General features: G+C 31.2%; 1 protein-coding gene across 1 annotated transcript; it reads left to right on the forward strand.

Annotated features, from left to right (window-relative positions):
* The first annotated feature begins 8,437 nt into the window (after positions 1-8,437).
* Positions 8,438-11,601, forward strand: LOC117930995 (MDIS1-interacting receptor like kinase 2-like). The gene is made up of 2 exons (XM_034851833.1): positions 8,438-10,304; positions 11,152-11,601. Exons 1-2 carry the CDS (start codon positions 8,453-8,455, stop codon positions 11,508-11,510), a joined length of 2,211 nt encoding a protein of 736 aa, XP_034707724.1. The 5' UTR covers positions 8,438-8,452; the 3' UTR covers positions 11,511-11,601.
* Positions 11,602-13,936: the final 2,335 nt, after the last annotated feature.

A 13,936-nucleotide genomic window follows, 5' to 3' on the forward strand; every position in this document is an offset into this window, starting at 1 on the left:
CTGCAACGAAATACCATGGTAATAAAAACCATAAACAAGATATATATTCAAAGAGAATAAAGGTGTCATACTTGAGATTTGAATGTTCCTAGATCAATTCCAGTTGGTGAAGATGTGCTAAAAATGAAACGAATCTCATACACACAACAATCTTCCACTTGATGGCTTCTTTTTGGATCCTAACATAGAGATATGGAATCCTTGGAAGAGTTGGTGGCTAAGGGTCCTTTTCTCTCTAAAGAATGGAAGATTGAATCGAAAAAGGTTTGAAACCCTAACCCTTAAAAGGTTTCATATAAGCTTTTTATGGGTTTAAGTGACTTGAATTCATCATTGTCTTGGATCACTTAAACTAGTCTACTTGGGTTCTAATTGATTAATTAACCCTATTGAGCTCCAATTAATCAATTAGCATAGTCCAGAGAGATCATTCATGAGCTCCTGTGCAACCTTACATATTTACCAAAACACTCTTATACACATAAGTGAATAAAAAACACAACCAAACCTTATAAATTGTGTCACAATGGAAACTAAGCTCGAGTGGAGGCCACTAGGACCCAAGAAAAATATTGGCTCCCTTAGAATCCAATCTGAAGTTGACTCAACATCCCACTATAGAAAATTAACTACACTTTGGTGTTTGATGTATATTGCAACAAGATACAAGAACATAGGTCCATGACCTGCCATCCACTATATGTAAATTCCCTAGGAACTAGTATCTATCATCTAATAAAGTATGTTCTATCAACCTCTCAAGATTACCTTTCCATCATTGAGTTACAAATCATCATATTATAATGTAATCGACTAATATACTCTTATCTTACAAAGAGCATATGTCAAGTTTTACTAAAAGAATTACTACAACTACAAATTTCTTGATGACATGTCTTTAGGATCACTTAAGGAAACACATTGTCTTAATCTCATGAGATATCATGGTACTCTTGTTGAGAATACCTGTTGCTACTAGCTTCCATCAACATTAACCTACTCCATATGGAATATATGACCATCTTAAGGTTTCACTTATAGGTCAAAGCCACTGAAGACTTTAGTACAAGCTTAGTACACTCTTAAGGTTGAGAAGTCATACTGTATAGTAGTTTGGTGAGGTCATGATTGCCCAATAGCTAATGTCATAATTCATTGTAGGTTTTAACTAATGTATAACCATGTATACTATTGCATTCACCATAGGAACCCTATTCCGATGACTAAGACCAATCATCCTTTCAATTAGGAGATAAGTGTACTATAACATCAAATGAATTGCCTTAATCCATGAACTAATTGTAAACATATCATCTACTTATAAAGAATCCATGACTTGGATTTTCTATACAACTCTTAATGCACTCAAGTTATGTACAATGCAAGAAATGTAAAACTTGAATGCTCAACATATATAATGCATAAATCAAATAGAAAAAAGAGAAATAGAATAATCCATTTATTGTTACATCATGTCATTTTTTTTAAGGGTTTTATCTTAACAATCTTCTACTACTCCTGAAAACAGACTAGACACTGCAAAATGAATATGTTCCACAGTCATATCATCTTTATAAACTATCTCACAAAAAAAAAAAAAAAAACACTTCCTCTTTATATGTTTTCTCTTATAGTGGTTTCTTGGTTCTTTAGACTGTCTTGTTGTTGTCATAAAACAGGATTATAGACAATACAACCAAGGGAATTACTCCTAGTCCCATACGAAACATCTTAAACCAAATAGTTTCCTCTATTGCTTTAAAAGTAGTAATAGACACCACCTAGAGTGTACACATGCTTAGAGGTAGATTTGCGAGAGTCCTTATCATACTAGAAGTCCAAATTTGTATACTCGAGGGGTACTTGTTGAACTACCAATTTTCCTAAAAGCTAAAACTTGTAAGATTTGGGCTCAATATGTATATCATGCTCCTTAACACTCTTCTTTACATGTAAACCCATAAGGCCCATACCTAATGTGCAGAGACAAATAGAATTTGGATTCATATCTAACAAACAATAGACATAATTTGGATTTATATCCAATGGACAAATGGGAGAAATGCAAATTACAGAGAGACGACTTAAACATGAGACCTCCCGTTAAACCAAACTCTGATACCATGTTGATCACCAATTTTTCTAAAACCTTATGCTCCTTAATAGTACCAACTCATTGCAATGGAACATAAACATATAATCTCTTATTCTCCTAAGATACTCAAGTATATGCTTGACATCTATCTAATGCCTTAGTCTTGAATTGGATCAATCTTGATTGATGACAATAACCCTACATCATTCCCAATGAGTAGATTGTCATCTTCAATTAAGGTTTAAAACACTACCTTGCTTCATTGAATCTTTTTAATATATACACATGATACTTATCCTTGTTTTGATCAAAATCAAGAGTCTTGATTCTTGATCAAAACCTTTGTTTCATGAGTAAGATGTTTGCACTAATCCATAGATGGATTTATGCAACTTACATACTAGATGTTCTTGTTCCTTTGCTATGGAAATACCTAGTTGCATCATATAGATGTTATCATCAAGACAATAGTTTAAGAACATTCTCTTAATATCTAACTACCATATCTCATAATGGAGATGCACTATAATGGATATGAGTACTTTGATAGATTTGAGTATAATGTAGGACCTCAAGCGCTACCAACTCTCCAAAAAGTAATTGCTATTAAAAAAGACGCATACCTTAGCCTTATAGTGCATTCACCCAAGCGCACACGACGAACACAAGGGGAGTTGATGGACGTGGCCAACCCTCCAATCTACCAACAATCTTTCCCCCAGTGACACCCCTGGGGTTCGAATCCATGACCTCAGCTCTGATACCACTTGTAGGACCTTAGGTGCTACCAACTCTCCTAAAAACAATTGTTGTTAAGAAAGGCGCATACCTTAGCCTTATAGTGCATTCACCCAAGCGCCCACGACGAACACAAGAAGAGTTGATAGACGCGACCAACCCTTCGATCTGCCAACATATAACTATTGGTGAAAAGGTTTCCCATAGTTAAAATAATGTTTCTAACTGCAACCTTTAGCTGCAACCTTAACAACATAAGTTGATCTCAATCTTTCCATCTACTTTTGTCTTCCTTTTGTAGACCAATTTACACTTATGGATTTTATCCCTTTAAGTACTTCTATAAGAACCCAAACTATGTTAGAACTCAAAATTAATTCTAACTCTCCCTTCATAGCTCTTTGTCATAAATGAATATCAAATTTGCTCATTTCATCATAATCACTAGCATACAATCCACTCACTATAATGATATACTCATGTACTAGCTAGAAGTATTTTGAATGGTATGTGCTTCTACCTTAGGATCCATATTATCTTGTACAAATATGAGACTATCTTCTAGTGTTTTCTGGTCTATATCACTTTTTACCTTATGACTTACTATATAGTTACATTAGAAATCTAGTACTTATTCCAACAAGGATGAAAATATTGATAATAACAAATATATCGCTATTTTGATTTTACGGATATATCGAAGATATATTGACAAATATTTTGGAAAAAAAATATTAGTAGACTTGAAATTAATCAAAACTCATGGAAATGTAAGAAAAACCTCATACAAATATAATTATAAGTATAATAGATATTTTAAATTTGTTTTGTTGAAAAATTTGATATATGTATGATATAATTTATCATATTTGATAATCATATCGTATGCATTGATAAAAAAAATATGAATTTTATAAATGTACATTTATTATTAAATTATATCAAATATTATTCCACAATAATATTGTGATATTTAATTATAATATATATCATTTTAAAATATATTTAATATTAAAATTATGATTTATTTAATTTAATTGTATTAAATGATATAAAATAAATGATGATACATGTATAAATTTTTTTAATATTTATATTTTTTATATTTAATTAATATATAAATGATATAAAAAAAGTTAAGAACATCATTACCATAATTTTTATATTTTTAGTGGTCAATTAAATTAAATTTAAAAATAAAATAATTAGAATTAATTTATTTATTAAAATATTTTGTTTTTATTAGGGAGTTAGTATATATTTATTCTAGTGCACATTATGTAATGTAAGGCAAGTTAGTCCAATACCTGTAAGTCAAAATTTAAAATTTTTCATTTGACCAGGCTAGCCCACCCTTGTGAAAACACATTTATTTATTTTGTCTAGGCAAGAATTTTATTTTATTATTTAAGATTTAATTGTCATGTCTAAGTGATTGAACCCATTTTCTAAATTAATTTTTTCATTAAATTCTGTTTTGCAATTTTTAAATAATCCTAGTTGATAAAAAAAAATGCTGCACTTTACTATCCCCATCAAAAAAGGATGGTTGGAGGATAGTTTATAATTTTTTATTTACATTTTCTGTTGAATATTCAACCATTTAAAGTAAAAAAAAAATTATTAAATTCTGTTTTGCAATTTTTAAATAATCCTAGTTAATAAAAAAATACTGCCTTTTACTATCCCCGATCAGAAAAGGATGGTTGGAGAATAGTTTATAATTTTTTATCTGTTGAATATTCAACCGTTTGAAGTTAAAAAGAAAAAAGAAAAAAAAAAAGGTAAAAGTCCAAGTATTGCACCGGCCAACCCCAAAAAATTAGCCATTTTTCACTGAAAATTGGACGACCATTTTTTCATGATTTCGCTGATTTATTGGCAGAAATTAATATATTGCCGAAACATGCTGATTTTTTTGGACATTTTGTCACCCTATTTGGTTTCCTTGGTTTCCATGGCCGGTGAAATTTTGTTGTGATTTTTCGAAATTTTCATCCTTGAGTGATAATCCCACAGAACATGTGGATATCCTACAAACTTATATAAAAGTTGTGAATGTCTTTTTAAGTTTAAAGTAAAAAATATCTATAAAATTAAAGATGAATCAATTGTTACAGACGCACTCTTAAATAGGTGAAATATGCTGTTCTAGATAATGATTAAGTTCTTGATAAACTTTCTTCAAAATTTCCAAGTCTTGCTTGACTTGCCAAAATTTTTCAATGTGCATGGCACACGTTTTTTGAACCCATTGAATGGGTTTTGGAAAATATAGGCATACTTTTATCTAGTGAAGCTCATTTCTTTATTCTTTGGTGCCCATGTCATCATCTTTTGATAATGAGCTTGCCCCCACCAATGAAATGCTCCACAAGTCAATTTTATATTATTGTGCTTATGCTTATGTTTGTTTTTGCTTTTATAATGCATCACTATAAATTCTTTCGAGCCTACAGAATTAAAAATGATAATTTCCATGAAGGTTTAGAGGCTCTTGTTGTGAGAAACAATCGTTTCTCTTACTTTTATATTAAGTTATTTTTTAAGTCATAAACTCTTTTAAAAAAAATTAATAAAACAGACATAGAAACTCTTATTAAATTTAAAAAAGAGCTTTTAACTTCTATCCAAACAATGCCTAAATCTTGAATTTGATATCTGAAATTTAATTTGAGCTTGATAAGCCCATCATATTGAAGGTTTTTTTCCAGCTGAAAGAATGGCATGAAAGTACCATTTCGGAAACCAAAAATATAACTTTTATGGTAATTATGAATTTTAACTTAATGATAAATATAATCATTTTCTACATCATCAATTCATACTATTTATTTATTTTTCTAAGTGAATGTTAATTACTAATGTGATGTCTGAAAATCTTGCATTTGTTAGTTTATAGACCCTTGTTTAAGCTTAGCAATTTCAAGCTTTCTGATCATTTCCCAGCCTCATGTCTCTCGACCCTGCTGGTAGTGGACTCAGTGGTAGAATCCCAAGTCAGGTAGGTACTCTTACTAACCTTACCTACCTATATGGCTATATCTCTCTCTCCTATAATCGACTCAGTAACACCAAATAGTTACTCTTATTAAACTTACCTAATCTTTTTTGAAACACATAAAATATTTTTTGAAAACTGATTTTACTACAAGCTTCTTGGATGATTATTAACAGAATTGTTAATTTTTCTTTTTTTTTTTTTGCTTATGCCGGAATTCTTCAAGAACCTATAACTTCAAGAAGTGGAGCAATGGGGTTAAAAATCAGGGATTTTCATAATTTAAGAGGACTGGAGTTCATCCTCTTAGAGATGAAGGCACGAACACATCCATGTGATCCATGCATAGAAATGTAATTCCATTTGTTAATCATGCCCCACCAGTGAATTTGTTCATCTTAGTCTGCGCTTCTTTTACGTTTTTCTTTTGATGGTGGGGCATTTAGGGTCACTGTAGGTGTAGTAGGCAAGTGGAGAATGATAATCAAAAACTAGGAAAGTTGGCAATAATTCCAAAAGGCGTGTATATGGATAGGAAGATTCAAAAAGACTTGCTTGACTTGCTGTGCGTGGGTGGAACGGCACTTCATCACCGATGTACAAATTTTTTTTTTAAGTGATAAACCCTTTAAACAAAATTAGTGAGAGCTTAAAAAAGAATTTTAACTTCTTAGAAATTGTTCCAAATAGACCTAAATCTTGAATTTGATATCTGAAAATTTGAGCTAAATGAACAAATTTTAAAACCAATTGAAATCCTAATAATGGTTGTATAAACAAAAAATATGGCTTTTATCCTAATTATATATCTACATGATTTTTAACTTATCATTGATAAACATAATCATTTACTACTTCATCAATTCATATTTTTTATTTTTTTTTTCAAGTGAATGTTAATAGCTAATTTCTTTTTGGATATAAAATTAAATATTAGAATGAAAATAATGTTAGTCGTGGTTGAAAAGTTAAGGTACATGTGAAAATTTGTGTGATATCCGATGGTCTTGCATTATTGAGAGTGCATAACACGTTATTTGGAATCTTGAAAGCTCTAATAGAGAAATGTTGACCTACAATTTTTCTAGGTCGGCCACATGGTTTAGAAAAATGCATGTATTGAAAATAATAGGTTCTTTGTAATTTATTTGGTCTACCAAACTTTCTACTTATTTGTTTGAATAGTACATTGATGTTACTAAGGAAAAATAACAATAGCATTTTTTTTTTCTCATAACCTTGCTAATATGTCAAATTACAAGATTTTTCTTGAAAAATGAAGTAATAACAAAGAAGCCAACATAGTATTCCAAAAAAATTGTTAAAGCCATCAAGTACTTTATTCATGGAATACTGATTATTTGTTACAATATACAGGTTAAATCAATTTTTTTGAGTGCTTTTGACATCAAATCAAAGGAAATATTGTTGCATTAATCTTTATTAGTCTGATAATTATTTTACCTCAATACTTTAATGTTATATTTGATTCATGAAAAGTACTAAAGAAAAAAAAATTATTAAGAAAAATAATTTTTTTTACTAGATTTTATTATAGAAGATATGAAAGAAAATAAAATAGAATTAGAAATAGTAAAAAAAAAAATTTACATTTTAAAATTATTTAATCTTTATGTAGAAAATTTAAATAAATAAAATGAGTTTGAAATAGGATATAAAAATAGTTTATTAAATTTAAACTTATTTTTATTTTCTTCATTGTCAATAATATTTCTCAAATTACGCAAGTATAGGTGCTCAAACTTTTGTTGGTAGCAAGGACGAAATTTGAGGCTATTTTCCCCCATATCTATTCGTTTTATCCTGCAATGTTTACAAATTATGTATTATTGAGTGTAAGTGACAGGTAAATTTTCTACACGTGCCATATGGTGTAGAAAATTGGATATATGGATGTCATTTATAATTAATTTCGCCTACCTAACAATCTTCTTCCTTGTCTGACTCCTCGTTGCCTTAATTTGGCCTACCAAACCAACCCCTATCCACTCTTTACTGTATTCCATGGAATCCAAATATTCACCCCCATCTTCTGTGGAGAGGCAAATAATGGAAATCGTTATAGGAAAATGCTTTCTCTGCTCCCCTTCCCTTACTTTTTCCTGGACTTCTCTCAAATGAACCTTCATTTTTTCAAAACTAATTATTATTAGATATGCCTACCTGGGTACCTCAAACTTGGAAATTATTAGAAATGTTAATCATAAATAGCATTTTAAATTGCGGCAAAAGTGGTACTGTACAAGAGGTGAATATCAAGAATTTAGATGAAAATATGCTGAATGGATTTAATACCTAAAGGATTCACAGGTACAAATATGCTACGTGATCATGGAAAAGCAAAAGCAAGTTTCTTGACGTTTGTTTTTGTTTTGTGTGATTTTTTTAAAATTTTTTAATTTTTTCTATTTGAAAAGAATTCCAAAGAAGACTTGGTTGACTTGCTATGCTTCCGGGAAGAGTTGGCATAGACACCAATGTCACAGTATAAAGCGGGGGTGGTGGGATGTATGAAGTGAGACAAATATCAAATGGGAAAAATGGAGTGTGTGGTATCTAGCGTTGTGGCGGTGCTGGTGGTGGTGCACACGGTGTCAATGACTCATGCTGCTTCAACTCATTCATCTACTGATCACTCACAGGTTGTGGCTGAGGCTCACGCTCTGCGCAACTCCGGTTGGTGGATATCGAGCGACCCAGCTACCTCTAACCATTGCAGTTGGTGGGGCATAACTTGTAATGAGGCCAAACATGTCACTGAGATAAGCCTACAGGGTGACCCAGTACTCCCACCCCATGGTGAGCTGAGTAAATTAAATCTTTCTTCACTTCCCAGCCTCAATTCTCTCATCCTTTCTGGATTGGGACTCAATGGTAGCATATCAGACCAAATAGGTAGTCTTTCTAAACTCACCAATCTTAATCTTTCTGATAATCAACTGACTGGCTCCATCCCACACCAAATAGGTAGTCTTACTAAACTCACCATTCTTGATCTTTCTTATAATCAACTGACTGGCTCCATCCCACACCAAATAGGTAGTCTTACTAAACTCACCTTTCTTGATCTTTCTTATAATCAACTGACTGGCTCCATCCCACACCAAATAGGTAGTCTTACTAAACTCACCATTCTTGATCTTTCTGATAATCACCTGACTGGCTCCATCCCACACCAAATAGGTAGTCTTACTAAACTCACCATTCTTCATCTTTCTGATAATTACCTGACTGGCTCCATCCCACACCAAATAGGTAGTCTTACTAAACTCACCATTCTTGATCTTTCTCATAATCAATTGACTGGCCCCATCCTACACCAAATAGGTAGTCTTATAGAACTCACCTCTCTTCAACTCGATCAGAACAAACTCATTGGTGGCATCCCTTCATCTTTAGGCCATCTCACTAAGTTGACTTATTTGAACCTTGGTTGGAATCAAATCAATGGATCCATCCCTCCAGAAATTGGAAATATTAAGGATCTAGTCTCTTTGGACCTTCATAGTAACTTAATCAGTGGAGAGATACCTTCAGTGCTAAAAAAATTAAAGAGATTAAAGTGCTTAGATCTCTCGTATAATGGACTATCAGGCAACATCCCGCCCTTTCTCACCAACAATAGCAACTGGAGGACAATTGATTTATCCAATAATTATGATTTGGAGAGTTATACACCTTCCTTTCTCAATGGAAGAGAGAATGCCCAAGTTCCAACCGGAGACACAACATCCCAACTCACCATTATCACCTCTTTGCTCCTCACCTTGTTTTTTGTAACCTTAATACTTGGGTTGGCCTTCCTTTGGTGGAAGAAAAGAAAAGTTCAACCAGATTCAATGGCAACCAAAAAAAATGGAGATTTGTTTTCCATATGGGACTATGATGGGAGAATTGCTTTTGAAGACATCATCTCGGCAACAGAGGATTTCGATATCAGATATTGCATAGGCGTTGGAGGCTATGGCAGTGTTTATAGAGCACAACTTCCCAGTGGAAAAGTGGTTGCTGTGAAGAAACTTCATCGATCAGAAATAGACGAGCCGGCATACTTGAGAAGTTTTAAGAATGAGGTACAGATGCTAGGACAAATACGACATCGGAACATTGTGAAACTTCATGGTTATTGTCTACATAATAGGTGCATGTTTCTCCTTTATATGTACATGGAAAGGGGAAGCTTGTATTGTATGCTGAGCGATGAGATTGAGGCTGTTGAATTGGATTGGGTTAAGAGGGTGAATATTGTTAAAAATATGGCCCATGCATTATCCTACATGCATCATGATTGTATCCCACCAATCATTCATCGGGACATATCAAGCAATAACATCCTTTTAGATTCAAAACTTGAGGGTTTTGTATCAGATTTTGGCACAGCGAGATTATTAGACCCTGATTCCTCAAATCAAACCCTTGTTGCTGGCACCTACGGCTACATTGCACCGGGTAAGCATATCCATACCTTATTATATTTTCTACTTTAATTTGCATACATACCTTATTAGTATTTCATCTATTTTTTCCTTTCTTTTGTTGTTTTGAGAAGTGATGAATAAGAGAAAATTGAAGATTTCTCAAGAAACTTAGAAAAATCATAATAGAAGTTCAAAAATAACTTATAGTAGTCATATTATAGAAACTCTTAGGAAATATTTTTATCATATATAATAGAAAGAAAAGGGTTGAGAATATTAGAGTTAGAGATGTTTGTAAAGAATATATTTCTCACCAATTTCTTTAATATTTTCATGGTTCTTTAGATGTTTTAAGAAATACATAGAAATTTTTTTTCCCATGTATAGTAAAAAGAAAAGACTTTTAGAACAATAGACTAAGAGATATCAATAACTAACATATTTCTCACCATTTTTTTTAAAACAAATTCATAGTTTTTTAAATGTTTTAAGAAATTGGTTAGATTGTTTCCTCAAATTTTCTATTAACTTGATGAAATAGATTTAATTCATTTGTAAAATCAAGTTCCCTAATTATTGTATTTGATAGTGAAATGAAACTTTGTTTCATATAGTAATTGATAATTTTGTATAATAATATTTTACAATTAAATTTATTTTGAAATTGCCTCAATTATTGTCTATTATTTGATTAACTTATCCTTTAATTAGGGAGGATGAAGAGTCAACATTTTGGTAATTTCTTATGGGAGGATGAATTAGAATGACAACACTTTTATTAAGAATACATGCCATTAAGTTAAATCTTGATGATAGTTGCTAATTAAATTTTGTTTTCTCATGAGTACAATATTTATTTCTTAGTTGGCATATAACAGAGCTTGCCTACACAATGGTTGTGACCGAAAAATGTGATGTATATAGCTTTGGGGTGGTGGCACTAGAGACGATGATAGGGAAGCATCCTGGAGAACTTATCACTTCATTATCATCATCGTTATGTCAGGATATAATGTTGAGGGATGTATTAGATTCACGTCTACCACTTCCTGAAGATCTTCAAGTTGCTAAAGATGTAGTTTTTGTGATACTTTTGGCTCTCAAATGCATCCATTCAAATCCGAAATCTCGTCCAACAATGCAACAAGTATCCTACAAACTTCTTAGTAACATACCCTTTCCTAAGTCACCCTTTTATGCAATTTCCCTCCATGAATTGAAGAATCAAGAAATGTAATTTAACAACTTGTGCTTGTTATTTTTTTGTTTCTTCATTGTGTTTGGAGGCTATAATAAAGATGGAGATGTCATAAAGAACATATTCTTTTCATCATGTGTGGTAATTATCAATAATCCATGTCTTTATGTTTTTCTTTAGAAAGTTATAATGGTATAGGGATAACAAGAATATAGCACCTTAATTTTTCCTAGAAAATTAATTAAGGATATAATTGTTGATGCTAATTTGAATTGTTGTGAATTCTTAAGTTATGATATTGCTAAAAAAAAATGCTTCAAAATCCTTAAATTATATATTAATAGCCATTAAGGTTGATATATGAAAGGTTTGCTTTTGTGTATTTCCTTTTCCTTTAAATTAAGGAATAATGTTTCCTTATACCATCCATGGAATGAGTCGTCAAAATCACTTATTGATTGGATTTGAATTTGATTAATGTATGTCAAAATATTATTATTCCCACTAACTCAAATTATTACATATAATTGGAAGCTTAGTTGTAGGTTATGAATATGAAAATGCAAAATCTAAAACCAAATTTAAAAGAAGAAAAAGGAACAATTTGGACTTTTTTTTTTTTAATCTTCTTTGTTTTCATGGATTTGCTTATTTACCTTATATTTAGAGGTTGGAGTGCAAGAGAAAACAAATAACAAAAGCAGAAAAAATGACCATTTCCAATTGTCATCAAGGAATCACTACAGAATTGTTTTATTATTTGTATTCTTTCTCAAACAAAGAAACCTTCGGAGGGTCATTCAAAGAGAGATATTTCCTTTTGACTCCTTGGCTTGCTTTTGGGTGCTCAATATTCCCTTTTTTTTTTAGTGGGAATCATACTTCGTTTTCATGATATATATTATTTAAGCAATTCAATTCCAATGTCACATGCATCTATTTGATAAATAAATACCCAAACTAGCTTTGAATCCTATCATATACATATGGTCTTATATTTGACTATATGCTCTTTGAAAAATGCATTATTCGGAGAAAAGCATACAAGATTTAAATGGACGGTACACCCCATTTCCTAGTAATTAAACTCACGGCAAACTTCCATGAAATTTCTAAGTCTTGCTTAAGTACTTGCCAAAATAGTAGGTCCTTCATAATTTATTTGACCTATCAAGCTTTCTACGTACTTATTTGGTTAAATAGGACATTGATGTAACTAAGGAAAAATAACAAATGTTTTTTTTCTCTCACAACCTTGCTAATATGTCAAATTACAAGATTTTTTTTGAAAAATGAAGTAACAACAAAGAAGCCAACATACTATTCCAAAAAAATTATTAAAGCCATCAAGTACTTTATTTATGGACTACGGACTATTTGTTATGATATACAGGTTAAATAAATATTTTAAGAGTTTTTGACATCAAATCAACGGAAATATTGTTGCATTAATCTTTATTAGTCTAATAATTATTCTACCTCATGACTTTAATGTTATATTTGGTTCATGAAAAGTATTAAAGAAAAAAAATATTATTAAGAAAAATGATTTTCTCCAATTAGATTTTATTATAAAAAAATATAAATAAAATAAAATATATTTAGAAATAGTAAAAAGAAATCATACACTTTTAAATTATTCAATCTTTATGTAGAAAATTTAAATAAATAAAATAAATTTGAAATAGGATATAAAAATAATTTAAGTTTAAACTTATTTTTTATTTTCTTCATTATGAATAATATTTCTAAGTTAAGGCATAGGTGTTCAAACTTCTGTTGGTAGGAGAATTCAACCACAAAACAACAGGACTTTTCCACCATTGTGGACAACAATTTCCTTCCATGGTTCGAATATGTCTATATTTATTATTAGTAAACTTGTGGAGAACGTTCCACAAATTTTCCAATTATTGCTTAGCTCGGCAAATTTCTATAATGGTGTAACTATTTGTTTCAGCATCTTGAGTGGGTCGTGGAAACCATATATATGTCTCTCTCTATCTAATGAAGTCTTCTTTGGTGCCCCGTGGTCACCCATTGATGCTTGAAATATATGAGAACAAAAAGATGCTATTATTAAAAGGTTGATGTGGAGAAATTTGTGGCTATTGTCTCTCATATCTATCATTTTGTCCTGCAATGTTTAAAAATGTATAACTGAGAGCAAGTAACACCTTACTTGAAATTTTGAAGATAAAAAAATATTGACCTGTAAGGTTTCTGCACGTACCACATGGTTTAGAAAATTGGGTATAAAGATATGTCATCTATAATTTACTTGACCCACTTAACAATCTTCCTCCTTGTTTGAATCCTCATTGACTTAAAGTTGACTACCAAACAAACCCCTATCCATACTCTTCACTGTATTCAATGGAATCCAAATATTCACTCTAATCTTCCATGGAGAGGCAAATAATGACATATTGTTATAGGTTAGAACCATTTTTAGATTGGATCTC

Source organism: Vitis riparia, chromosome 14, assembly GCF_004353265.1.
Source record: "Vitis riparia cultivar Riparia Gloire de Montpellier isolate 1030 chromosome 14, EGFV_Vit.rip_1.0, whole genome shotgun sequence".
In the NCBI taxonomy this organism is placed as follows: Eukaryota; Viridiplantae; Streptophyta; class Magnoliopsida; order Vitales; family Vitaceae; genus Vitis; species Vitis riparia.